This window comes from Typha angustifolia, chromosome 9 (genome assembly GCF_048772165.1).
Source record: "Typha angustifolia cultivar Huaian chromosome 9, ASM4877216v1, whole genome shotgun sequence".
Lineage (NCBI taxonomy): Eukaryota > Viridiplantae > Streptophyta > Magnoliopsida > Poales > Typhaceae > Typha > Typha angustifolia.
The window spans coordinates 4,375,790-4,403,554 of record NC_133247.1 but is presented as its reverse complement, the minus strand read 5'-3'; the positions used below and the strand labels follow the sequence as shown (position 1 = coordinate 4,403,554).

The 27,765-nt window shown below is 34.5% G+C and overlaps 1 protein-coding gene across 2 annotated transcripts; it reads left to right on the top strand.

The window, feature by feature from the left end:
- Positions 1-447: 447 nt before the first annotated feature.
- On the top strand, positions 448-27,127 carry LOC140766687 (uncharacterized). Of its 2 annotated transcripts, XM_073106230.1 has the most exons (32): positions 452-727; positions 1,628-1,715; positions 3,488-3,596; positions 3,669-3,767; positions 4,548-4,590; positions 5,244-5,315; positions 5,415-5,510; positions 5,648-5,881; positions 5,973-6,156; positions 7,958-8,069; positions 8,166-8,252; positions 8,480-8,618; positions 8,958-9,048; positions 9,203-9,265; positions 9,402-9,511; positions 10,369-10,473; positions 10,766-10,839; positions 14,551-14,626; positions 14,965-15,192; positions 16,228-16,299; positions 19,706-19,777; positions 19,871-19,935; positions 20,029-20,131; positions 20,201-20,332; positions 20,493-20,636; positions 21,901-22,008; positions 22,084-22,134; positions 22,204-22,281; positions 22,363-22,476; positions 24,597-24,793; positions 24,963-25,032; positions 26,254-27,127. In XM_073106230.1, exons 1-32 carry the CDS (start codon positions 641-643, stop codon positions 26,440-26,442), a joined length of 3,492 nt encoding a protein of 1,163 aa, XP_072962331.1. In that variant the 5' UTR covers positions 452-640; the 3' UTR covers positions 26,443-27,127. The 2 variants fall into 2 exon arrangements, with proteins under 2 accessions (XP_072962333.1, XP_072962331.1); XM_073106232.1 differs by lacking the exons at positions 24,597-24,793; positions 24,963-25,032; positions 26,254-27,127 and having other exon boundaries at positions 448-727; positions 22,088-22,134.
- The last annotated feature ends 638 nt before the right edge of the window (positions 27,128-27,765 follow it).

The following is a 27,765-nucleotide window of genomic DNA, read 5'->3' as shown; positions in this document are numbered from 1 at the left end:
GAACACTATCTTGTAAAATATTTTTCACCTTCATAATAGCATTCTAGATTTATAATCATCGGACTTTGCCGAAGCATCTCAAACGGAATTAGTTTTAAAAATGTTTAAGCTTCATCACTAACTAATAAGCCCCTTGGATTACAAAAAGCCTCAAACCAGCTTAAGAACAAGGGATTTATTAATGAGAGCAATACCTTATAGACCAAGGCCTGTCTCAATAATTCATTGGCCGTGCTCTACTCTTCCAAATTTTGTGAGAGAAATCCTTCCATTTTATTTTAGTACTATAGATGTTTGCTCACAAGCAGGTAGTCGGCGGCCTCTTATAAAGAGCGCCGACTTCCTCATGAAAGGGCTTCGTTGCTGCTTCCTCTTGCTATTTACTGCGCACCTCCCGACTTCGGGTGCTTCTACCATTTTACGCTCCTATAAATAGTGCGGTTCCTCCTGCCCTCCACTGTCTATTCTCTCCACTGTATCCCTTCTCGCTGGTTTCTCCCATTTCTCTCCCGATGAAGAGACACTAATTTCCGAAACCCTAGGTGGAACTGAGAAGGCGATTCCTTTTTCCAGATCAAGAAAACCCTTGTTTCCGAAACCCTAAGGGGAAGGAAGGGGGAGCAATCGTAGAAGAGGAAAGATGCAGGAATTTCCCGGAGAAGCGCCTGATTTGCCCTCTCTCCAGGCGACAATGCACACGATTGAGCAAGCTTGCTCTATGATCGAGGTTTGCACTCTCTCCAGTTTCCCGAGGGCTGAGGACACTGAAGTCCATGATACCTTTTTTGTTACGTCTGATATGATCATTTCCTGTCTAGCTCTTGCTTCTTCGTCATTTTAGCGGCGAGTTATTTTAGAATGTGTTAGTTAATATGAATACGTCGCTTGCATCATTGCCAGTGAGATTATTTGTTTTATTCGGATAAAGATTTGCAAAAATGATTCAGGAAAAGCTTGAATTGCGACTTAGTCGATAATTTTTGCAGCCAATGCTGTTTGCACTCTGGTGACTTCTGTTTAAACTAACCAAGTAGCCTTTGGAGCATTAGAGAAGGATTGTATGCTCGTATATAGACTGTAGAGGATGTAATTGTAATGCTGACAGCCATAAGCGATCTATTTCTTTCATGCGAGTCTAATCAAATTTTCCAAAGAATGGTTGAAGAAAAGCTTGATTGACAACTTTTGTCAATAATATCTGCAGACAATGCCCTTAGAACTTTTTAAGTTTAATCAACTAATTGCCTTGAGCAGTAGTGACGATACCCTTGCCCGGATTTGATCTTACCTTCTGATTTTATTTTTTTGAGTCCCATCTCTTCACATAATTGTTGCATCTTGTAGGGTCTTGGTTGGATATTTGAAACTATAATCCCCTTTTCCTAGTGGCATCAGCAATGGTGCCGTTTTTGCTTTTTCTTTCCAGTTGAAAACAAGCTTATTTCTGAGAATCTTTATTACATGATTGTATTTTTTCCAGCGTAATCTATTTTTTGAAATTTGAACTGTACTTCTTTTCCTTTTCTTAGGCCATGCTTATTACCAAGTCTTACACCTTATACTGGGTTAAAATGTCTTATCAAATTTAATTGGTTCTTAGTATGTCTGCAACTATTTCATTATGCAGATGCATGTTAATTCAGCTGAAGCAGAGAAAATAATTGTTTCATTACATTCATCATCTATGCCTTATCAGGCATGTCGTTTCATTCTTGGTATGCTCCCTGAATCGAACTTTTCTCAGTATACTGAAATTATTACATGACCAAACTTATAAGTCTATAACACATTTTTCTGCACCCCTAATTTGGTGTTATTTTCGTGAAAGTCGCACTATTTTCCTTTTTTGTTCTTTTGTTAATTATATGAATTATTAAAAGAGGGCTGCAACAAAGGGAGGAGGAATGCGTGCGTGCTTTATTTTCCCAACATTTGTACAAGTGATTTGAACTTATGACCTTAGGTTGTAGATAACCTTAACAATAAAGAGTGGATCTATGCCACAGTTTCATATATATGCACTGCTGAAGTTGTATCTTATCTTCTTTGTTTTAGTCTTGTATTTTTTGTTTTAGTTGATACCTTGCATTTAACTCCTTTTTCTGATTCTAGGTGTTAAAACATTGTCTTGATTATCATAGTTGTTATTTTCAAGAAAGTACTCCTTTTATCAAACATGTTTCTTTGTTGTCGTCAGAGAGAGGCATGTTTTTTTATTTGATTATTCCCTCAAAAGTCTTGAGAAAGCCAGAAAGCATTGTCTGGTCATAAGGGAATGCTTCATTAGGCTTCTAAATCATCTCAAAATCGCTGTAAGTTGTCATATACTGATGGACTATTTTGAAAACCACATTATTTTGTACTAATTTTGATATCAGAAAGTCCATGTTAAAGGTCGAGATTTAACGTTGTGGATTGTGCCCTTTATTTTATAAAATTTACTCTCTTTTATCTCATGTGACTGGTGTCGAAAGATATCTGTTACGTTCCGTAATTTAGTATTTTGTAGTTCTTGAAAATATTTTATTATGTTCCATAATGTAGTACATCATAGTTGTCACATATATTCTTTTCCATAATATAGTATAACGTAATTTTTGCTTGAAACTACTTAAATAGGCTAACATGTAATCAACAAAATGTAAGAAAAATAAATGACGTAAAGGAAGTCATACATATAAGCAAGTTATACATTACTATCACTATCATGATCGCTATCAATGATTATTTTACCTCTGTAAATTTAATGTGCATTGCTTTTGAGCATTTAAGTTATTTAACTTATGTACCATTATACTATATACAACTTAAGACTATTAAGTTAGAATGTAATAATAGTGACTTAAAAATGTTTTTCACTTGGTCTAAGATGTTTGGATAACTAGATTAAAATTTCTACCATTTTATTGACTAGCTTCCAAGTCTTACATCTTTGTTTTCCTTCTAGTGTTTCATTGATATGCTGCTCATTTAACTTGTTGAAGATCTACTGGAATTATCTTGTTTCTTAGTGTTCTTATCTTTGTTACTAGTTGCATTATAGCATAACCCTGATCCTTCAAGCAATTTCTACTCTTTGCCATGCTGCTGCATTCTTTTCTTCTCTAAAGCACCTGAACCATCTTATTCTACTATCTTCTTTTACCTTTCTCCTTATGTTTGCTTTTCCCCCTTCTATTCTTACAGTTTTCCTATAACTTAAAATAGTTCCTTGTCATTTTTGAGCATGTCAATTTTTCTTATTTGCCGATCCATCAAATGAAGTTTAAGACAGAGCAGAATGGCATACTCACTACAGAACTCTTAGATGAGTTCTCGTAAAACTTATTTGATTCTGGAGTCCAATTCGCATTCAAGTTAGCCAATCTTGGTTAAGAGCAGAGACCTAAGATCGTGATTGAGGCTGCTGCTTTTCTTGGACTAATTAGCTGTCAGTTGATGTGTTTTTGTTCATTCATCCATTCATCATTGACACTATTCCTTTTAGAGAATTCTCGAATGCCAAATGCGAGGTTCCAGGCTGCAGGAGCAATTGGAGATGCGGCAATAAGGGAATGGGGACTTCTTACGGATCAGAACAAAAGGAGATTAATATTGTATGCTCACCATGAAACTGTAAATAATGTATTGCTCTGTAAAGTGAAGAAAATCTAATCTTTACTTTGTAGGTTCTGTCTAAACTATGTTATGGAGCATGCAAGTGCCCCTGATGCCTATGTACAAAGAAAGGTTTCTTCTGTGGTGGCTCGATTACTGAAAAGAGGATGGTAAGCTGTAGCTGAATTTGTTGTAATGTAGTTTTCCTAGTTGCATTGCAGTGTGGTTCGTGCATTGCAGTATGCAGTTTGTGTCCTATTCTATATCTTTCTTGATATCTGCCTAATAGAATAATGGACATATCTATTTGAAATTTGGATATTCATTTAATGCTTTATTACTTTTAGAATTCTGATTCCGTACCTAGTATTTTTTATAATCCATGATACTCATTTCCATGCTGACATTTTCCCTTTATTTCATGGGTTTAGAACAGCTTAAAGAAAATCTAATTTGTTTTTACATGAAATTCATTTTCAGCAGATACTTGAGCATCATGGTAGTGCAAAAATAGGTCAAGAATAATACAAAAATGTTAAAAAGATGGTGTGAGATATGTCATGCTGAAGTTTAAAGTTCGGAGAGAAAAAGTAAGATGCGCCTCCTACATGAATGTAATAATTTCTAGTCACATAGTGGCGTACACGATAGGAAATGGAGTGGTTGTCAAACAATGTCAAGTGCTCAAGTCCATTGTCTATTTTCGTGTTTGTGCTTCTTCATAAGGAAAAGGAGGGTGATTTTATTTTTTTCCTTCCCATTGGTGGATGTGAAGGTCTTGCACAAGCCACACCTAACTAGAGACCCTCCTATTGGTGACCCATGCAATTCGATCATGTAGTGAAATTATCTAATTGACAGTGACGTTTGATAACTTCTGCTTATTAAGCTTAGGAAATTAGCATGTCATAGTTCATGTTCTGATGCAGACAATCTATTTTTTCTGGTAGGTTAGAATTTCCTGAATCGGAGAAGGCAGCTATTCTTTTTGAGGTATGTGTTTTTGCCACTGTATAATTCTATGGATGGTGAAGTCCAGCTTTATGCGCTCTATTATGGATTGGTTTTGATGGCATCATCATGTTTTTCTACTCCTTAGTACTTCCTGTGTTTTCGTATGTTTGTGACATATCCATGTCTTCTCATGTTTTCTGCAAATCATCTCCTTTTGAGTTTAGTCCCTTATAATAAGTTATTCTGTACCGAATCACTATATTGATGTCTCCATGTGCCACAAGAGTATTTGCTATACTGAGTTGTAGATCTATATATTATTTTCTAAACCATTAGATTTGTCAATTTTTCAGCACACTTCTACTGTAGTTTTCAACTTCATCACTCAATCTTAAAGCTATTGAATAAGACAATAATATTCTATACAGGGAGACTTTAGTAGCCTAAAATGATGAAGTGCATGAATTTTGATATATTCTTCTTTTGGAAAAATCCATTTTTCCTAGCTGCATACGAATTAAGCAAGTGCATTTCTTGTATTGGAAGAAAGTCTTTTTCTTTGTCTAGCCAAAATTTTCTAAGAATTCATATATCATGTTGAGGAATGGTAATGCTCTGATGAACCTTGAGATCAGCATCTGAAGAAGCTATTAACTACTTTCCTTTGCATAGCTCTAACAAATGCCTTTCAGGTGAAGCAATCTGTTCTTGGCGTCCATGGGTCTGCCCCGCAATTTTCAGGGATCAGTTTTATGGAGTCCCTGGTATCCATTGTCCTATATGCTGCCTTATTATGGGGTCAAACAATGCTTTATTGGCCTTACAGCTTTTTGAGTCAATTTAATATTTATTTCCTGATGCAGGTAGCAGAATTTTCTCCTTTAACTGCTTCTGCCATGGGCTTGCCAAAAGAGTACCATGAGCAGTGCCAATCATCATTGGAGTTGAATTATTTGAAGGTTTTGTTAATTCATGACGGATTAAAATTCCCTTCAGTTTTTATGTTTTTTTGCTATACATAGACTTTTAGAAATTTATATGGTTTAAACTTCTCTAGAGTTTCGCGTTATCATGATGTCTAATTTTCTTCTGGCAGGAATTCTATTGTTGGGCCCAAGGTTCTGCATTAAGGATTATGGAGAAAATTGTAGGATGTGGTGCAAGTGTATCAGAAGAAAATGTTTGTTCTGCTGCTCTCCGCTTCATGTTTCAGATTTTGAACTGGGACTTCAAACACGCTGGTGAACCTAACAGTAAGATTAATGTGTTGTCCTCTGGAATTAGGCATGATGCTATAATGCTGAAGAAATTTGAACATTTCTTGGTAAAGGTATGCCCTTTTTTTGTTTATCATATTCTAGACGCAGTCTTTAACTTTGTCTCATAACTTGCTATTACTCTTCCTCTTGTGGTACATGTAGCCTGGGTCCATGTGGCATGATGCTTTGATATCTAGCGGACATACTACCTGGCTTCTGAATTTTTATGCTACAGTCCGCCAGAAGTATTCATCTGATACAATTTGGACTGAATCTCCTCTTGCAGTCTCTGCTAGGCAACTGATAGTGCAACTAAGCTCCTTGGCAGGAGCTGTGTTTCCTTCTGGTAAAGTGTTTGTTCAGCTATTGTAAGGTCTAAAGCAGAACATCTGAATTCAGATGGTATATTGCAAATTTTTCCTGTTTTGGCATTGTGATTTTCATTGTGATTATTTGAACATTTTTATTCTTATATTAGGTCTAGAAAATTGCAGAATTGACATTTTCAAATACTTCACTAGATAAAATTGCCTTGTCAAACATATGAGGGGTTGGTTGTCTAATTCCTTTTTTGGTTTCTTGCAGATGTGTAACATTTCTGTGAGTTGATCTGTTGGCTTTAGAAGTAGCAACCATCTTTTGTTTCTAGATTGTGTGACAGTAATACATTTAATTGTATCATTAGCACATAAAAATGCATGTGGCATAAGCGTTTGAATTTTGACCTCAAACCTCAAAGCAACTTCGTTAATGAACATTTGAAAGACCTTTCCTCATAGCAACTTTGCTAATCAACAGTTGAAAGACCTTACTGGTGCATGATTTCTGCTGTAGAGGACCTTTGGAGCATTTAGTCAACACTCTAGTATATATTTGTTTCGCTCTTGATGCACAATGCACGCCCTTTTGCATTTGGAAGTTTTTTGTAAAATTCCTAGATGGTTCCTGTTAAAGTTTAAAGCTTAAACATACTAGTATTTTCTTCCATTTCTTTGACATTCAATTTCTTTTCATATACTAATTTTTGAGTCTCTTTGTCTACCATTGGAAACCACAAGCACACTATCTGCCAGAGACGGTGCAATTAGAGATTGAAATACTATGATTTAAATATATTTTACTCCTATGTAATTTGGCATAAAATCACTGTATCCCCTATACTTATTTTTGTATCAGTTAACCCCTTATATTTACAACTAAAGGGAAACTTGGATGTTGTTAACATAATATTTGAAATATCAAAATACCCTCATTATTTTTGTTAGACTATCATCTATTGAGGGAAGAAGGGTTTTTGTTTAAACAGCAACACCGCTCCCTTCTTCTTTTTACACTTGATTAGAGGTGAGTTCAACTTATTCCTTACTGAGTTAGCATACATGTGATGATAGAGGGTTGTTATAATCCATAAAAGTTAAGGGTGGAATACAATAGGTCAACTAATTTGGATGTTAAAAGGCATTAGACACCATTAATACAGACAGAATATCTAACCATTTCACTTTATTCATAAGTATATAAAGTTAAATGATAAAAAAATAACTATAAGAGGTAAAGTGATTTTATGCCAAAGTAAAAGGTAAAATACATTTAACCCAAGAACTATCTATTATTTAGTTTGACTTTTGCATTATTTCTTCATTTCTTGGGACTTCCTTTTTTGGGCATAGCATCAATGTAATTTATGGGCTTAATTTTCAGAGTCCGACTACACTATATCTTGGTTTTATCCTTATTTAGTGAGTGTGGTTATAGTCTAGGAATATTTTCAATTTTTTATGAGATGCTTCTACTGTATATTGGTTCTTCTGTGTGTATCTGTAGAAAACCTGCCTATGGTGTTCACATGGCATATGAATAAAAGCTAATATAAATCATCTATAAAGGATATTGTCATTTTTTTTGCCCCCTTTTGGTCAAACTAATCAGAACATTTGAATACCAGATATCAAAAGAATACTGAAAGAATACATGGGACATTTAATGTTTTTATTCCGTTTGCATTACATAGTTGATTTCTGGTATGCACAAATTGGCTGTTTTTACTAATTATTAGTTTATATATTTTTAACATCCTTTACAGTATTATTTAATTGCTTTAGTTAGAGTTTGTGCATAATGAATTGAAAATTCTCTTATCTTTTTAGACAATGGAGAGACACAGATCAAGCACCTCATACATATATTATCAGCTGTTGTTCAGTGGATCGACCCTCCTGATGTAATTTCAGCAGCTATTCAATCTGGACAAAGTGAAAGGTCCTCTGTGAAACTTCGTCATTCTTTTTGTTTAAAACTCAAGTTTCTACAAGTTGATATCTGATGGTTGTTATTGATTCTTTTTTTTTTCTTCAGTGAGTTTATTGATGGCTGCCATGCATTGCTTTCAATGGCATCTTTAACTATTGCACCACTTTTTGACGACCTCTTGAAGTCTGTAAGGTCAGGTGATATTTAGCTTTCAGCTTCTCTGCTAATATGCTTAATTCCCTCCCAAATTTTATGTGTAGTCTACATTTTTAGGTTAGTTACCAGAATATATGCTTGCATAATATATTCATATCTCATGTTCAAACTTCTTACAAGAAATTCATTTCGAGTTTATATTGTTAAACATCATATCATTTTATAACATATAACTTTCCTGTTTATCTTTGATCACTTTTCAGGCCATATGGCACAATACACTTACTGTCTACCTTGACTTCAGAAGTTGTTAAGGCCCTTACAGTTTGTAGGGACGAAGAAGGAACTTGGGCGTCAGAGGCTCTTGATATATTGTTAGAGACATGGAGTGTTGTTCTTGGGGTACTTCCGAAGTCAATGCTCCATTCTTTTCTAACTGTCACCTGCATGTTCTATTATGCTACATTCTTTTATTTGTTGGATTGTAAATGAATATGGTTATTTATGTTTTTTAAAGAGGACATGGAAAAAGATAATGCCATTGGATGGTTTACCTGCCCTGTTCTTATTCCTTTTTGTATTCTATTTTTCAGTTTTTCCTTTTCTAGCTATTGGGTGATTAATGCCTCAATGAACGCTGCCACTTATGGTTGATATTTTTATGGCTTATTGTATTTTTTTTCTTTTCTGTGAATTATCATTTGTTTACTGAGGATTGCACTTTCTTTTTCTGTCTTGCAGCAAATGGATATTGATGAGAATTCACTGTCAAGTGATGGAGTATTTGCAGCCTCCAGTTTATTTACGGTAATTGTGGAGTCACATTTAAAAGGTATGTTTCATCATTTTATAGATGGCCACATGAATTTATCTCAAGTGCCATCTAGTATTCATGCTAAACATCTACAGTATACAAATTCACTTCTTTGCTGGTATGCTTGATTCTTATTGTGGATACTGACAAATTTATGGTTTCTGTGAGATAGCTGCTGCTGATACTGCTTTTGATGATGATGATAATGCTGAATACTTTCATGCCTCTGTTTCAAGTACGTATTGTGTCAGAATTTCCTATAAATTGTACTGTAACCATGTCTCATTTATTCTGCTTGTTTTATATGCTATGCTACTTTTTTTTTCTCTCAAAATTATCATCTCTCCCTCTCTCTCTTCTCACTTTTGTAGAACGAGATGAAAGGTTAAGCTTGTATGCCCTCATTGCACGCGCAGCAGCTGATATAACTGTTCCTTTTCTTGTAAGACTATTTTCAGAACGGTTCGCTCTGCTGAGTCAGGTACAAACTCTTGTTTGGTACATTTCATTTATGCAATTTAAGTTTCTTTTGCATATGGTACACGCAACTTGCTTAGTTGTATTTGTTCAACCCTGATTCCGTAGAAGAAAATCTACTCCACAATCACCTCATTTGAGTTATCAACCAGTGCTGATAATTCCTTGCCTTTTCTGGGGGCATCTTATTAATAATCATTCCAAATGTTTCATTAGTTCCTTTGTTTTTTTTTCCAAGCTTTTATTCCTAGAGAATGGTTCTTGTGTTAGCTCTATTTGTATTAAAGTCTTGATATGCCTCAAATAGTTGTTAAAAATATATATGAAGTAAGAGAAAGCTAGTGACATGACCTGTCTAGTAGTCAGACATTGACATTCTATCATGTAGTGGGCTGCTATCTAATTGATCAAAAACCATTTCTAGAAGGAACATAGTATAATTTTTAATGGAACAGATTCAAAGTGTTAGGAAATGGGTTGAGACTATAAATAAGAATCATGTAGGATGAACCAAATGTTTTACAATGTTCATTCAAAATATTGTCTTGCAAACTATTTGATTCATAAACCAAGTTTACTCCGAAGTCCAAACCTACGTTAACCTAGTTGCAAGAGAGCCTATAAAAGACCCCATGCAGACAACAACATTAGACAAATGAATGTGAAGATAAAAATCAAATCCATTAAACCCACATTTCAATTGTTCTTTTATTTTAAAGATAAAATCAAGTGTACCTTAACCAGCGTGAACCTAGGGAAGCACAAGGTTAATATAACTGGAATTTAATGAAATTAACCAGTGTGAATTAAATAACCATGGTTGATTGGTCATCCTAATGTTTTTCAAATCTTTAATTTCAGAAAATTTGCAAAGGTGACCCCACTCATACCTTGGAAGAACTGTATTGGCTCTTATTGATGGCTGGTCATGTTCTCACAGATTCGGGCGAGGGAGAAACAACACTTGTAAGTTTTACCTACTCTGAAATTTAAAGATTCTTCTTTTCTCTAAATACTTTTTTATTCTTAACAATATATGTGAATAGATTTCTAGGTTGGCTATCTACTTGAGGCTATTCTTTTTCTTAGATTTCATTTTACTCTACTCACTGGATATCCTTTGGCATAATATAACCAAATACTCCAGGACAAGTTACAGATAGATTAGTTAACAATCAATTAGTTTTGTTTGATTTACTTACTGGCTCTTATGCTTCTTCTTAAGTATGCTTGACATTGTGGTTCATCTATTGAACAGGTTCCTGAAGCATTGCTGGCTGGTTTCTTGGATGTAGTAGAAGAAGCACAACATCCTGTAGTTATACTATCCTGGTATAGCATCTTCAGAATATATATACATGTGAGATGATATGTGTGGTAAAACTGTATAGACCCTATAGAAGAAGCCTGTTTGATAGATTATGACCCAATAGATCTATCAAGTAATACCACAATTGTTAATGGACAAAAGGGGGAAGAAATCGATGTACCCTAGCTCCCAGACTAGTTCGACCAAACTAAGAGAGAAGAGAAAGAAAAAAAGAAAATACTTTATTGCTTGCCCCAAATAACCTATTACAACTCCTTTTATAATAAACCCTAATCAGTTCGATGATTTAAAGCAACTTAACTCAAAATTGATAAATTAAACCAACTAAGGACCCCTTGGCTATTCAAACACATGAAAGTCCGTTTGAATGAGGCGGCAAATGTCGACGGCATTCGAACAACAAATATGTCCATTCGAACAGGGCGAGGCAAACATGCCGTGCGTTCAAACATGCTCTCATGCATTTGAATGTACAGGCTAAACTCCTGTGCGACCATCTGTATTGCTTCCTTGAATAGCTGCTTTGTATTGCCTCCTTTGATATGTGAACTACAACGGAGCGATTAGATCTTCATTCTTGTCAATATCCTTATTTGATCATCATTATATGACGCCAAGTTGATTTTGCAGACAAGAAAATGGTATTCAATGTGTAGATTTCTGGATCATTATTCTCGTTTAGATTTGGACTCCTCCCAATTTAGTTATCTATACCTTGTTGAGGATCTTTGATCATGAAAGATCCTTTAGTTATTATTTACAAATTGAAAAACTGAAAAGTTGATGATATTCAGAGCACATAGTGTCAGCTTAATGAATCCATCTTTTTTAATTTCCTTTAGTACGTGCTTTATCCTTTGTTGCACTTACAGTACTTCTTGATGCTGTGTTAAGAGATGGTGGCAAACTGACAATTTTTAGGGTTGATGTTATCCACAAGATTTAGAAAATGCGTGCTAGTCTGAAAATAAATTAACCATGTGGCTAGTTGTTGACAAAATACAAGATTTAGAATTCTGTGGTGACATGTCCAGCCAGCTTTATAATTCCCAATATTTTGAAAGCCGACCGCGGGTGGGGAGCGGTCAACCCCTCTCCCAGTGCCAAGGCGGAAGATCGACAACAAGGCAGGTGACGGCAATCTAGCATTTTTTATATAACAAAATAAAAAATATATATATATATATTTTTTTTTTTCATTTTTTAATACTAATATAGTATATAAAATTTGTAATGATGCACTACACTAAAATATCAAATAATATAATTACAATTTACAATCGACAAATAACATGTTCACAAGAATCACAACTAAATATCCAAAACAAATAACATGATTAAAAATTCAAAAGTATCAAATTTATAACAAGTTCACAAGAATGACAACCAAATATTCAAAGCACATGAGCAAAAATTTAAAATGATTAAATTTATAACAAATTCACAATCATTGGTCCATAACAAAAAAAAGTCTTTTTCTAAACTTGTAGTCTTCTTCAGAATCTTAGGGGAAGCTTCATTTGTCAATAAATTATTATCAAGCTCTAACTCAACATCATTATCGTCCTCCGTTTCCTTATCTAACTAGATCAATTGTTCATCTAGAGAAATAGAAGGATTGCTACTAGTAGTAGCTTGAGCAACTTTAGTGCTCTTTCTTGATGTTAAAAATTCTTCCGCATGTGATGTATTTGTTACCATCTCCCAAGTTAATCCTTTACCTCGTAAGACCTCTTGCTCTTGAGGATCATTATCTAACCTATCAATTGTATTATTTCTCTAATTTGAAGCCACATGATCTTCTCTTTTGCTATCTTTCAATTTTTTATTCTTGTATGAAATTGTACATAAACTAGATCATTCAACCTTTTCATTTTCAATCTATTTTTCTTCTTTGAATGAAGTTGAAAGCAAAGACGAAATTAATGAGTCATGTGACGATAAATTCATCATTAGAATTTAGAATCGACAATTTAATCAATACAATGATACATTATCTATTCTAATGAGCTCCAAGTTTTTTCACATCCTTACGAGCTATATGTCAAATGAAAAATTTTAATTGCCATGTTTTTTAGATAAGGGGCACCAGTTTCATATATACTCCACTAACGAGTTAATAACTATAAATTAGAAAATAAGTTAATAACACACTAACATACATAAATCTAAAATACATATGCTTTATCACATATGTTAAAATGTTAAATATACTTGAGTTGAGTTCATTATTATTAACTTCTCTTGCTAGTGGTTTCTTAAAATTTTCAGTAGCATTCTTATATGCTTTGATCTCCATAGTTGTAATGTATAATTGAATAGATAGATATGGATAGAAGTTTTCAACATAATTAAAAACATCATCCATTATCTTTAAATCACTTCCATTTTATCATAATCTCTATAAAAGTATTATAGATTTAAGTAACATGCAGCGGCATGAAGATATTTATCAAACTTTCCTTTTGTGTAATGACCAATTGTATTGAGGAAAGGTTTGGAAGAAGTCTCATTATTATTGAAATTAATATTTTGAAAGGCAACCGCGGATGACTAGTAGTCACCCCACAACTTAGCGTTAAGACGGAAGGCGAGTAACAAGGCAGTCTAGCATTTTTGTATATTTAAAAAAATAAAAAAGAATGTATGGTATTTATAATTTTTAATACTAATGTAGTACATATATAGCAAACTAATTATCTTAATAATCATTATTCGTTAATCAATTGCCATTAAGGAGTAAGGAATCGCGTCCGTGAATTAGTGAAACTGTGAAAGAATTAAAGAAAACTAAAGAAGCAGAGAAGCAAAGCATGCTTCCTTGCTTTAGTTAATTAATCAAGCATTTTCACTGCTATAGTAATTAAGTGTTAATAATTGTAGCAGTGAAGAAACTAGAAAGCGAAGAAAGTTGACGATGAAAGGGAGCAAGAGAAGGAGAAAAGGAAGAAAAAAAGAAGACCTCGGTGACCAAACTAGGTGGTGGTTGCTGAGAGTGAAAAGGGAAGAAAGAGAAGAAAAAAAAAAGGGGTACCTCGCTAGCCGCTGCCTGCCGGTTATGCTTGCTTGCTGGCATCGATTTCTTGTCGTCGCTCGGAGAGATCGAGAGAGGGAGACCGGAGACGATTGAGAGAGGTCGAGGGAGGGAGGTGATCAAATGTTAGGGCTCATATTTCAGTTCTGAATTATCCGTTTGATCTCCAAATCTGATTGTTCCACTGCCATGTTCTAAATCCATGAAATCCATGAAATCCAACCTTACTTTTCCTCATTAAACCTCAGATATTGAAGAATAAAGATACAGAAAAGGAAGAATACTAGAAAGCACAAGCTAGTTGATCGAGTTGATGAGAAGGAAAGGATCAGTGTACCATGCCCAATTAATTTGTGCAAACGGCTTCTTCCTTTTATTCTTGAAATTAGTTGTTACTATTGTTGAACAAGGAAGTTGATGTATCTTCTTTTAGTTTTGCTGACATGTATGAATGAGTGACCAGTTATTAGAACAGAACGAGGTTGGACATGTTTTAATGTTATATTATTATTCTGTAATATCTTAAGAAAACTACATTGATTTCAGTTCCTAAAATTAAACCTTAAATATTTAGGTTAATCTATCATATATGAGTGATACCATGGTCTCGTTTTCTTCTTGCATTATTTTTTTAAGCTACATTTGTTGTCCTTACAGATAGTCTGGCTTGCCGATACAGGTCAATAATAAATTTTTCAAGGCAGTGCTTAGATCCAGAGATGAGAAGAATGTATTTCAGTCCTCGACTCATGGAGGTAATTTTTATACAAAGAACCTAATAAATTTGACATGTAGATTGTAAATTATTACCTTCATATCGTACTCCTGGTTGTTAAAATTTTGTCAATTCAATATCACTAAGCTAGTTGCAATTCTTTGAGATTAGTCATTTCATATCTTTAAACTGTGAGATAATGCACTGACTATCTGAGAAACCTCCTTGTTCTGACTGATTTATAGAGTATGATAATTGAGAATTGCAGCATGGGCACTTGTTGTCTGGTGATTATATATCGGCATGGAACTGTAATAGGGGCATTACACTCATTGCAACACAGCCTTTTGGTACTAATATTCATTTGACTCTACACAGGCAATGATCTGGTTCCTAGCCAGATGGGTTACTACATATTTAATGCCACTCGATGTGAGCAGAGGACAATTCAGCAGAAGAGATCATGACTATGGGAAGCCACATAGATCTCAAAAGATTTTACTTGGTTTTGCTGGGAACAATAATCAGGGAGAATTTGTGCTTGATTCGGTTCTCCAGATTTCTATTGCAGCGCTTAAGTTTTATCCTGGGGAAAATGAGCTGCAGGTTCTTCTTATAGATTCAGATTCTGTCAATCTGTATAAAATTTCGTTTAGATTCTTCTTGCCATCCTTAGTAGGAAAGTTGTTTATATTCTCAGATAGTTATTATCAGAAAACAAGCTGTATGGACTATGGAGTCTATGGACATTTCTATGCTATGATGTAGTTGACACAGACACACGGTTAAATGGATATTGCCAGTTAACTTATATACTTCCTAATCAAATATGAAAGGATCAATGGAAAGAATATGTAGATAAAGGTATATTGAATAAAAAAGCTTCGTTTGGCCTTTTCTAGCTTTTATTTGCCATGGCATGCCCTCATAAGCTCATAACAATATCTAGATGCATTGTATGTGGCGTGTCACCTCCCATGCCATCACTCAGCATGGTTCACTGGAATAGGTTAGTTACAATGCATGCATTGGAATACTTGGCGCATGGTTTTTCATTTTATAATGTTACATGTCTTAACACGCTCCTAGAGAATTATTTTCACATGTAGTAGAACAAATAGTTATTTGCCTATGCAGTTAAACCAATATTCATATTATCAACTATATTTATTGAACTATTATACACATTAGTGATGATCTTTATTCATAAAAGGCATGTTGGAGAACCGGATAACATTATTTGTACTATTTCTTCCTACTATTCTGCGCAAGAAATTTGACTCTAATGGGTTGATTTGCTAGATCTAACATGCTTAAATCAAAATTCATGGAAAAAAGCTCATTCAACATGACTACTATGGCATCGGCAATCATGTATTTTTCATGTCTTCATTTACTTATGTGATTATCTTATTTTTGTTGACAAATGGAATCTTATCAAAGTTATGGAGAAAATCTGTGAGATTTAACAAGTTTATAGTACTGTATTTTGATAAACTTCAATTTATCTTATGATATTGATTATTTGGCTCTTCATTGATTATTTGCTTAAATCAAAAGTAATGGCAATTATATTTAAATCTTAATGTCTGCAGTTATTATGTGGCACCTCTAATATTTGTATTTCCTTCAATTTATCAGGCACTTACATGTCAAAAACTTCTTGCAGCACTAGTCCGGCAGAAGAATATCTGTGCTCGTCTTGTTCAATTGGTGAGACCAAAGTTAGTTGTTATCATCGAAGATACTTCTTATTGATAGCAGTAATAAACTAATAATTAATAGCTTCCTAGCATGTAATTCTATTGCAAAAATGAAATACATATCTCGCCAAGTTAGCACATGCATCATTGTTGTTTTTTTCTTTCTAAATATACTCTCATGTTTCTTGAGGTACCTTTTATCAACTATAACCTTGTAGCACTAACAAGCTTCAAATTTCAAAGTTCCTAGCAAAACCTCTAGAGAGTGATACCAAATTCACATCCTTGACATTCTACTGGGAAGAGAGACTTAAATGATCTATGATGGCAGTTTAGCTATAGACTGTTCATTTTTTAGGCTCTAACTATCTATTTTTTGTGCTTAAGTTCCAAATACAAGAAGTTGCAAGAAAGCACCTCTTGAAAGTGACTTCATATGCAAAAAAAACAAAAAGAAGAAAATAGATTATCTCACACTTTAAGATAGTTAAATCCTTGGAAGTTGTTGATTGTTATCACCAAACCTTCTGTCCTTAATATGGTTTGAGGAATGATGACTTAGTTCTGAGTATTTAATTTGGAGGACTGGACAGATTTTAAATAAGGTTCTGAAACTTGGTATCGGGTCGGGATTGGCCGTTAAAAAAAACAATAAGTATCGGCCGTTGGAAAAAACGATAAGTATCGGCCGTATCGTTCATATCGAATCAGACTATTTTTAATTACGTAAAATTTTAAATATGATTTAAAATGCATAAATGTTTCTAAAGATTTATAAAAAATAACAGAAAAATAAGAAATAAAAATTAATCACATATGAACTTTAAAAACTAAAGAAAAAATTCACTTAAAACTATAATGAATTTTGACTTAAACTAAACAAATTTTTATACTCATAAATTATTACTGTAGAACAATATGAAGAGAGATATCTCTTCTCTGTTCTATAATAGTAAGAAATGAGAAGTTAAAAAGTGCGTGAGAAAGAAGAAAAAAAACTCATCCAAAGGGGCTCACCGGAATAGTCACCAAATGAACTCGGTGAGGTGTGAGAGTGAGAGGAGAGTATGCGTGAGAGATAGAGAGTAAAAACTGAAAGTTTAAAAAGAAAGCAATTGATGACATCATTTATTAATGTCTCCTAGTTTAGATACATTTTAGATTAAACTTGAATCTTAAAAAAAATTAACTTCAGTCGATATTATCTCTTGCAGCCGATACGATTGAAACTAGCCAATACTGGCTAAAACTGGATCAAAACCAGTCTGATTGGAATTGGTTATGGCCAAACCCGATCCGGATCAGCCGATTTTAGGATCCATAGTTTTAAGTTGGCAAATAATTAATGTCAAGATTGAAGACCTTTGGATCTTGACAATTATGAAAAATAAGTAGCTCGTTGTAAGAACTATAATGGTAGTTTGCTGTATCAATCTACTTTCCCTGTCACAGACTAATTCTTACAAACCCAGGATTCCTATCTTGCACTAAATATCATGGTGCCTCGTGACACTAGGAAATGGTTTTATCAATAATTCATACTTGTCATTGAAGACTTATTATGATAGTAATTTCTATGTATCGCAAAAATAACATGAAATAAAATAAAATTCACCAGATTTTAGTTCATGTAACTTTATACTTAATTATCAACTGATTACAAACAATTTGACAGGTGCGTCAGTTTATACTCGGAGTTAAAATCTGACTAAATTATGTGTTAATTTGGTTCCCGTTGCACCTTGCCTGAATGAGAGTTGGTTGAAGTTCCGCAGGTTTTTCTATCTTAGCGGAGAGGATTTATGGTGTTCCACTTCTCAAGTTTGTCTGCAGGATGCACTATACTGGAAAATTCTTATTCATCTGGCCATGAGAAATATATTTAATCTTTAACACTTAGAAATTAATAATAGGCAGAATATTTTTCCTTCATTGATTAATGAAAAGAAGTTACATGAGCCAACAACTTCGTTATTTTGTATCTTCTTATCATTCATGGTGTGTCTAATTCTACCCAGTTCTTAATCTAACGGCTGATTTTTAGTATTTAAAAATGACTGTTTGTTTATTGTGGACAAGACAGACAACTAAGGTAACTCAAATTAAGGTTAGCTTAATCAAAGATTGTCGTGCCAATGGCACGTACTGATCGGCATGCCCCAGTATGCCATGTCCATACTGGCATCTATTAACATACCTCTAAATAAGTTTCTTAGGGTTTTTTTTTTGTATATTTTAGGTCAATATATGTATTAAAGCCTATATAAGAGTCTTTTATCCCTCGATAATATGTGAAAGATCTATTCTATAAAAAAAATATAGCAATAGTCAAGTAGAAATATGATTCAACACCATTTTTATCCAATTTGAATAAATTTGACACTAATTTATGATTTTTTTTTTAAATTTAGGGTAAATCAAAAATTTCTTTAATTTCTACAATTTGAATAGTATTTTGTATAGATTTAGCACCAAAATGCTAGATCTATGAAGAATGACTTTACAAAATGATAGATCTAGGTATCTAGCTTCATTTTGCTAAATCGGTCATGTGTAAATCAAAGAATATTATACTTTTTGATGGGATTTGAACTTAGATTAGCTCCCAATTTCATTTTCTCTCTCTTTCGCCTCCTCTTCGTATTCTCTTACTATTACTTTCTGTTGGGAAATGTTTGGGAAAGTCGAAGTAGCAAATCAAACTAGTCCCTTGACTAAGTTAAATGTAAATGGATACCGTATCAGGTGGCACATAAGGGAGCCACATGATAGCAGATCCGTATTGCCAGTATTGGGTGATGCTCCAAATGAGACACCCAAATTAGTCCCTTTGACTAAGTTAGATGGATATTGAGCAACACATAATGAGTTTTGCATGATAGCAGACACATTACCCCTATGTTGGGTGATACTCTAAACGACATGGGGTAGATAAATATGTATCGATCAGCATGCCTTGACACGGGGAGTACCTTCAGCCACCCCTGTGCTATGTGCCAGCAATTTGTTAGAATAAGAAGTGTCAATCAGCATGGGGCGTGCCGACTGGCATGATGATCCTTGAGACCAACTAATAGCAAAAGGAAATTTGCACAATCGATGCCGACATTATCATCTTTCCGTTTTAGTAGAACTGTTTTAATTAGTGATGTGTCATCTACAGCTTACTTCAGTCATTTCTATATCACTGTTCATATCTGAAGTATCCACAAGGATCTAACTTTCATGGATCCTAGTAAGAAGATCATATTAGTTCTAATTCTAATCTTCCTGAGAACCTTTTTTTGAGAAACCATTCTAAAAGCTCTTTATAATTCTAGATCTTTTTAATTCCATTGTCTGTAATATACTCAATAACGGCTCCCATTTCCTCCTTGCACTATCCCAAATTTTTTATGTACTTATTTATTTTTCAGGAACCGTGGCGAGATCTTGCAAGAGCTTTTGCAAATGAAAGTACATTGTTTTCAATAAATGCTCGCTTACAAGTAAGACTTTCAAGATATACCAACTGTTTCTACCTGTTTTCTTGATAATTATACAATCTGAAAGCTTTATTCTTACCTGACATCTTCTCACAGCGTTCTCTTGCAGAAACGCTTGTTTGTACAGTTTCCTGCATGAAAGATCCAGAGGCTTCCATTCAGTGAGTCTATTTCAACTTGTTGGTTTCTTTTTCTAAATCATTGCAGTTACAGGTCTAGATACCTATATCCTGCCTCCTTTGAATACTTTGTAGGTATCTGAGAGAACTCTTGGGACCAATGACAAGATGCCTTGTAGATAACTCCACCAGGAATGATCTGAAAGCTGTCGCACAGCAAGCAGATGCAGTATACATGGTGAGCACGCTGAATACTCAGAAGCTAGTCTGAATTATGGACAAAAGATTAATATATAGATATTTATAGGTCAGTTGTCTGTTGGAACGGTTGAGAGGAGCAGCTAGAGCTACTCAGCCCCGAACTCAGAAGGCCATATTTGAGATAGGTCGTACAGTGATGAACCCTCTATTAACTCTTATTGAAATATACAAAAATCAGGTAATTTCTTTGGCAGTTGATTTTATCTTTGAACTGTTTCAGCTCTATCTTCTGTACTTATTAGTTGTTAATCTACATACAGAAGTTATATTTTGATATGATAGTATATCTGTGTACAAAAATGGTCATATGAAATTGCCATCTTGGTTTGACTTTGTAGCCTGCAGTTGTATACCTGATACTCAAGTTTGTGGTTAACTTTGTTGATGCACAAGTGGTATACCTTGGTGCTAAAGAAACTTCGATTCTGATGAGCTTCTGCTTGCAGCTGCTCCAGATATACTCCTCCCACAATATTGGTAAGGTAAAGTATCCTCCTTGCCTTCAATTTGGCCAAGATGCTTTGAAACACTGCTTTTCTTTAGAAAGCCATTGATGGTACCCTGCTGTGAAAATGAACAGCATAATTTAACAAAGTATGATAGAGGACATGTGTAGATTTCTGCCATATTTTTTGTTACCTGTAAATGTAGAGTTTCTATTAGGTATTGCAGTGCTTTGCTGCTTTCAAATAATTCATCAAGTTAGCTACTGCACATGAGGTCATTCATGTATTAGAAACTATAAAGATCGTGTGATTGTGGTGGACTGTTGGATTTAGGTTTCTATGGATGGGCAAATGCAAGATGAGTCAATAGGCGTAGCAGCATTTATTTTTGAAACAATGTTGAACCTGGTTAACAGTTTGATTCTTTTGCAATATTATATTACTATAGGGTTTAAAGGGGGCAATCCCACTCTAAAAGAACACATCTAAAAATTAGGAGAGAGAATAGAAAACTGGATTTCGAGGAATTCTTGTCATGCCTAGAAAATGATCTAAGTTCTTCTCATGGAAGGGCCAGCATCCAAAGTTTCATGAAAAGCTACTATTAATCCAGAAATCTAAATAAGGTAGCTTAAGAAGGTTCTTCATGGTACTAAAATACAGTTCAGAAACTTGATACGTTTCTGGACAAGTATGAAGGTGTGATTTCATGGGAGGGAGGGAGATGCGAAGCCATTGTTAGGGTTGGCTCACTGAACCATAGGCCTACTGTTAAATCATGGTAACCAATGGATTAAAGAGGGAACGAGGGAGGGAGGGACAAAATTAACTTGAGAAACTAATAAGAGAAGAACCAACAAAACTTGATTCCACTGAAAAACCCTTGCACTAAATACAAATGAATGGAGGAAATGATCCATGTAGGTGACCTAATAAGTTGGTATATTCTAATTGAGCATCAGAACTTGACCTACTACAGATAGAATAAGGCATATCAGAGGCCAAAGTGGAAAAGTTGTTGCTGCAATATGCTGCATGGAGATGTTAGAAGACTATATTGGGCCACATTCATGAATGCTGGCAAATAATTTTTCTTTGGACATGCAGCATAAATTAAGAGGGGTGAAGCCAAAATACCAATGGAGTGAATCCTATCCAGATATTAGGTTATAATGCATTGGCTGACTCCTATTTTGAGATTGCATTTCAGTAACCATCTGGGAAGTATAAGTAATGTATAGTTCAATCTGAATGCAACTTCAGACCTGTGCTTACATTAATTAATATTCTGCTGTTACAGACATCAATATCTCTTTCTACTAGCTTGCGGAGTGAGGCACAAACGGAGAAGTACAAGGACTTGCGAGCTTTGCTCCAGCTTCTGACAAACATCTGTTCAAAAGATTTGGTAATCCATGTGCCATATATATGGTGTTTTCAGAGCATTTTCAAAGACTGAAAAATGCTAAATGGTGCAATGCAGGTAGACTTTTCACCTGATTGTGATGAGGACGGTAGCCCCGATATTGCTGAGGTAAGTATTAAGTAATACTGGTTGCATTTTCATATTTATGTTCCACTAAATCTTACACTACATTTGCAGGTCATCTATATGGGTCTCCATATTGTTACCCCATTAATATCTTTGGACCTTCTGAAGTACCCTAAACTATGTCGTGATGTAAGTTTTACATAGTTATATTGATGAAAAACAATATTATTTAGCTGATGCTACTCACTGAATCATCTTTCTGGTTTGTAGTATTTTTTACTTGTGTCACACATGTTGGAGGTGTACCCGGAGAAGGTTGCTCAGTTAAACAAAGACGCATTTACACACATCATTGGGACTCTCGACTTTGGCATGCACCATCAGGCATGTATTCTTTGTTTGTTATCCTTATCTTTAGTATGTTGGGTGTGTTATAACTTATAATGATGGAAAGACTTATTTCGAATAGGAAGTAATTCCTTTCTCTTTTGTTTCTTCATATTTATATCTGACAAGTTGCACATGCTTATGAGAAAAGTAAAATATTGACTTTTGTGGAATCATGTCTAAGTTACACTTGATACTATACATGGTAGTCTTTAGATTGTAATTGATGAGATAATATGATATAAATAATTAAATATTATAAATCCAGTAGATTAGGATCTCCATGAGAGTTATTGACAGATACACTTCCTGAGCATGTCATCTTCTGTTAAGAAAAAGTCAAAATTATTCGCTTAATAATTTTGGTTCTTATGAATCTCAATTGTACTGTATATGTATGTTTGGTTGAAGTTAGCAGCTTTGGTGCCAATGTAGACTCCTTATTCAGTTGTATGTTTCACTAAGTCCCTGCATTTTTATTTTTGTCAATAAGAAATCTTTTAATTGCTGAATTCCATAGCACAAAGGGGGTTAGTGGTGTAGTGTCATTGTAGACTGAGTAACTTCCAAGCTACATGCCATAGCATCTGGGTTTGTCCACAGGAGATTCTCATTGTTCCTTCTTTCACTCTTGGAAATTCACCACAATAACAAATAACTCGTGGTTTATCCAAGGGGGAGAAAGAAACAGGAAACCTTCTGCGTGTGATCAATTAGCATAATGTCATTCATACCTAGAGATTTCACTGTTCTTTAGTCTACAGAAATTGGAATCCATTAATCATGATTAGTTGGCTTTCTTTCAACTGGCTTGAGGTGGAGGGAAGGAAAATGTTTAGAGGGGTTTTTGGTGCCTCAAAGAGATCTATTTCATTAGGAATGGAGAGTAAGGAACTTTTTTTATGAGAAAAGCTTTTTCCATCAAGAATATAATATATTGGTTGTACTGTCCGACTGTAGGCAAAGTCACCTATATAATTTTAGCTTTGTGGGTCTGTCATAACACTTGAAGAGTGGAAGTTTTTTTTACCCGTAAATGAATAGCTTAGGTGATTAATGTTAATCTAAACTTCTAGTTGCTATCACTGCCAATAAAGTGAGTGCAAAATGCTCAACCCCAACCCCACATATAAAATGACAATCACATGTTAACAAAGAAATGCTACACTGTTCTTTTTTTTGCCTCATGTTAGGTCCAGTATGTGATATATATCTTTCCAAAATGATTTAGTAGTCTCCTTATAGGTCATTCATATTTGTTAAGTTATTTATTTTATTGCGAAATGACCAAATAGGACATTCTGCCATGAGTATCTATACCATAAAGTGGAAACAAAATATACCACTTGTAATCTTCCTATTTTCTGTTCAATACAATCGTTTTGATCCATTCTTGTGGCTATTTTGCCTGAAAGAGTTTAATATGTGCCTTTCAAATGTGGATCTGATTTGCTGATTCAGAAGAATTTAGAGTCTATATTTGTTTTTATTTTTGGTACACAGTTGGCTATTTCCGGACATCAGTAGATTACATAGGGTATTCAGTGATCGCTATATATATATATATATTCAAACTTCTGTTTTTAAGGAATAACTGATTTTGTGATGAACATTTCTCATTTTTGGCACAACCAGTCCACCATCAGTCAGGTGATTTTATGACAAGACTTGCTCTGGGAAAGCCCTACAAAATGAGAGTGAGAACTGATTCTCCAATGCTCATTCCCAGAATGGAAAAATAAGTTTCAATTTTATCTTCATTGATATCCACCAATTTTTTAGCATTTAATACTTCCACGATTACATTGTTGGGAAGCAAGTACACTGTAATGGTATTGTTTCTTATCCTTAATTTTATTTTTATACCCCTTGGAGGTGTTTTTATTATAGCTCTTTGGCATCAAGTAGACTTCAAAGAACAGGTGCTTAGACAGGTTCTTGTTCGAATAAGTAGTAATTCCTCCATATGGTTGAAGTCTTGAAGGTAGTTATAGATCTAAGCAGTTAACACATACATTAGTGGAGTAGGAGTGCAATATTTAAATGATTTGCTCAACTGAATTCTTATGTATTCGTGTGGGAATGCGTGTTGCTGACCTTTTTCTTCCTTGTTGCAGGATATTGATGTCGTTGAGAAGTGTTTGGCAGCAGTCAGTGCTCTTGCTTCCTACCATTTCAAAGATAGATCTGCAGGCAAGCAGGGACTGGATACACATGTCATGGAATCTCAGAGTTTAAATGGGAAACTGCAGGAAGGAATATTAAGTCACTTCTTAAGGCTGCTCCTGCAGTTGCTTCTGTTCGAAGACTTCAGGTTAGGACTCTGAATTAACTGATTTAAAACTGTTTATTGCAAGTCAAATTTTTGATTGAACAAGATCTTTATAATCCTAATATAAATTTCAACTTATTTATTTCTAAGTTGCACTATAATTTTCTAGAAGTGGATTTGTAACTACATTTCTTATTATAAATTATTGCAGAATGGAACTCGCTGGTTCTGCAGCAGATGCTCTACTTCCTCTACTTTTGTGTGAGCAAGAGTTATACCAGGTTTATATTAGTCCCTGCAGTTTCCATTCCCATAGAACTACATCGGTAGTGTGATATGACTAGCAGAATTTTTTTTTTCTCAGGAAGCAATTTTTAAAGCGACTAAAATACTATAAATATGGAGGGTAGATAAGTCACAAGTGTAATATGACGGTATACTTGTCATATAATTGGAAAGTATACTTGTCATGTTATTGCCCTCTCAATATCTTTTTGCTCTGTTAATTTTACCACCCATATTAGTACCATGATGTCAATATTGGCGCTAACATTTGTGTTGATAGATTCTCCAAAGATGCAATTGTAATAAAGCACTTCTAATAGATTTTTAACATTCATAATATCATGTTACATGAATCTAATAAATAAAGAACATCTCAGTTTTAGGAAGCTTCCACCCTGTCAGGTTTAGGGAACAAAAGTGTACACAATCTTCATCCATTGTTGGGAGTGGTTATTGAGGTAAGCTCCAAATTGCCAATAATGGTGCTCATGAGCAAAAAACTCAGTTTCCTATTTTTGTGGAAGATCCAATCACTTGCATGCTTTTGTTATTGCAAGTGATACACATTGAATTCTCCTGTTTAAAGGCCTCTATATTGTCATACATGTGTACTGTATAGAAAACTATTTGCAAATAGTTAAATAACACTTCATTAGTGATAACGGGCATAGGTACATATATTTTTTTGTGAGAAAATGCTATTTCAAGCAGATGATAAGTATAATGACATTGTTAATGGGAATTTATACAAATGGTTGGCTCCTGATGTGCACTACCTTTATATCTAACTAGTCTTCCTACAATGTTAAGCTTCATGAAGAAACTGTTGTCAATTGTCCTCCGGGGGATATGCATGTCCATTCATTTGTCTTTGTAGTGGTATAAGAATGTTGACATTTTTATTTGGCTGTCCACCTTGTGACTGATGCTTTGCTTTTAAGTATACTTTTCGGCTGTTGGGGCCAAACATGAGTCTGGGAAAGTTCCCTATGTTGAATATTTGGCAACCTGATTTATGAGTATTATGGCAGTAGCCCTTCATGCTATTGGTGTGGTTAAAATGTCATGTTCTGAAGATAGATATGTTGGCCTTAATATAGCTCATTCCCTGTTATTGCCCTCTCTGTATTAATAATGTGAAGTAATGATTCCACTTTCTTTTCAAAATTTTCGGAATAATTTAAGACAAAATGAACATAACTGTTGCTTTTATGCAGAGGCTGGTGCAAGAACTTCTGGAAACACAGTCCATTCCTGCTCTGAGATCAAGGCTTGCAAGTGCTTTTCATTCTCTCACAAACTCAAACCAGCTCTCCTCTTCACTAGACAGACCAAACCGCCAGAGGTTCAGAAAGAATCTCCATAAGTTCTTGATTGAAGTTTCAGGTTTTATGAGGAAAAAGTGAGTTTGGAGAGGACTGAGGTAATGAGGATTGACTGGAATTGCTGGCGTTCACAAATTTTTTGTGCTTTCAGAAGGCACTGGCATTTGTCGAGAGTATCTTGTTGGATTTTGCTAGTCAGAGGACGGTTCCTCAAGGGACATATAGATGATGAGGAAACTGGGAAGGTGGAAGATGCTACCTGTTTAGTGTTGAAAATCATGCGGATATTCTGTGCACCAGTAATATAAACCTTCACCTTGTAAATGGTTTGTTATTTTGAGCTACCTGTGTAAAAATGCGGTAGATGAAATTTTTGAGATTTAAAGCTGTAACTTATCATCTGAAGATAGAAAGAAAAATTAAATTGGTCTGCATAATTTTGAGACGTGAACCTTGTAATTGATTTTCTTTTTCCCCCTTAATAGAGACTTCAAACAGGAAGGGGCTTCATGAGCATGGTACCAAATGCACTTGGCGGAATCTTTGTTAGAGTTACCAAATGTCTAGTTCCTTCTGGTTTTGCTGCATTATTCTCTCAGTCGATGGCATAAAGACTGTCCATGCATGGGGGACTAGATTAATTTTTTAAGTTTACCCTTCTGTTTCAAGAGGCTGTGGTTCTCTCATAATAGAGTTTTTGACCAATGTAATTTTGCACCACCAAACAATGTATCTAAATAAGTGGATTTTAAACTTATTTACAACAGTATGTGAGTTTTAATTCATGTGGATGTCACATTAGATTGTAGATACACGTATAGAAAAATTATGGCCTTATTTATTTTACTTAATACTAATCATTTTTTTAATAAGTAATTTTGGATACTCATAGATAGGAGAGTGTTAGGTATTCATCAGTTGTTGGATAATTTAGCGATTTATTTTCACCCCCTCTAATTTGTTAAAGATACTAAAAAATGTTCACCTCGTTTTAGAAAGCGATTATATTTAATATATATATTATATAGAAGGAGCTCTTCTTCGTGTAAATAAATTTGTAACTCACTTGTTAAGATATAATCTTTGGTCTGCTGATCTGTAACGGTCAAAAACTCTCTCCCATGCCAGTCAGTCTATGGAATAATTCTAGCTTTTATTTTTCTTTTTATTCTCCTGTGTTGCTCGGTGCTCCACAAGTAACCTATCCTCGTATGCGGTATGCCTCCAATTTAATTAACTTAGCGTCGAAATTAACCACTGGTTTTAATAATAATGGTCTCGGTTTCCTTAGAACGATTTAAACTCATTCGAGTATTGCGTGAAATCATCTAAAAATTCTGAGTTTTTAACCGAACTAGCCATGTCTCAAACATTCTTTTACCAGAATAAATCACACCCCAAACT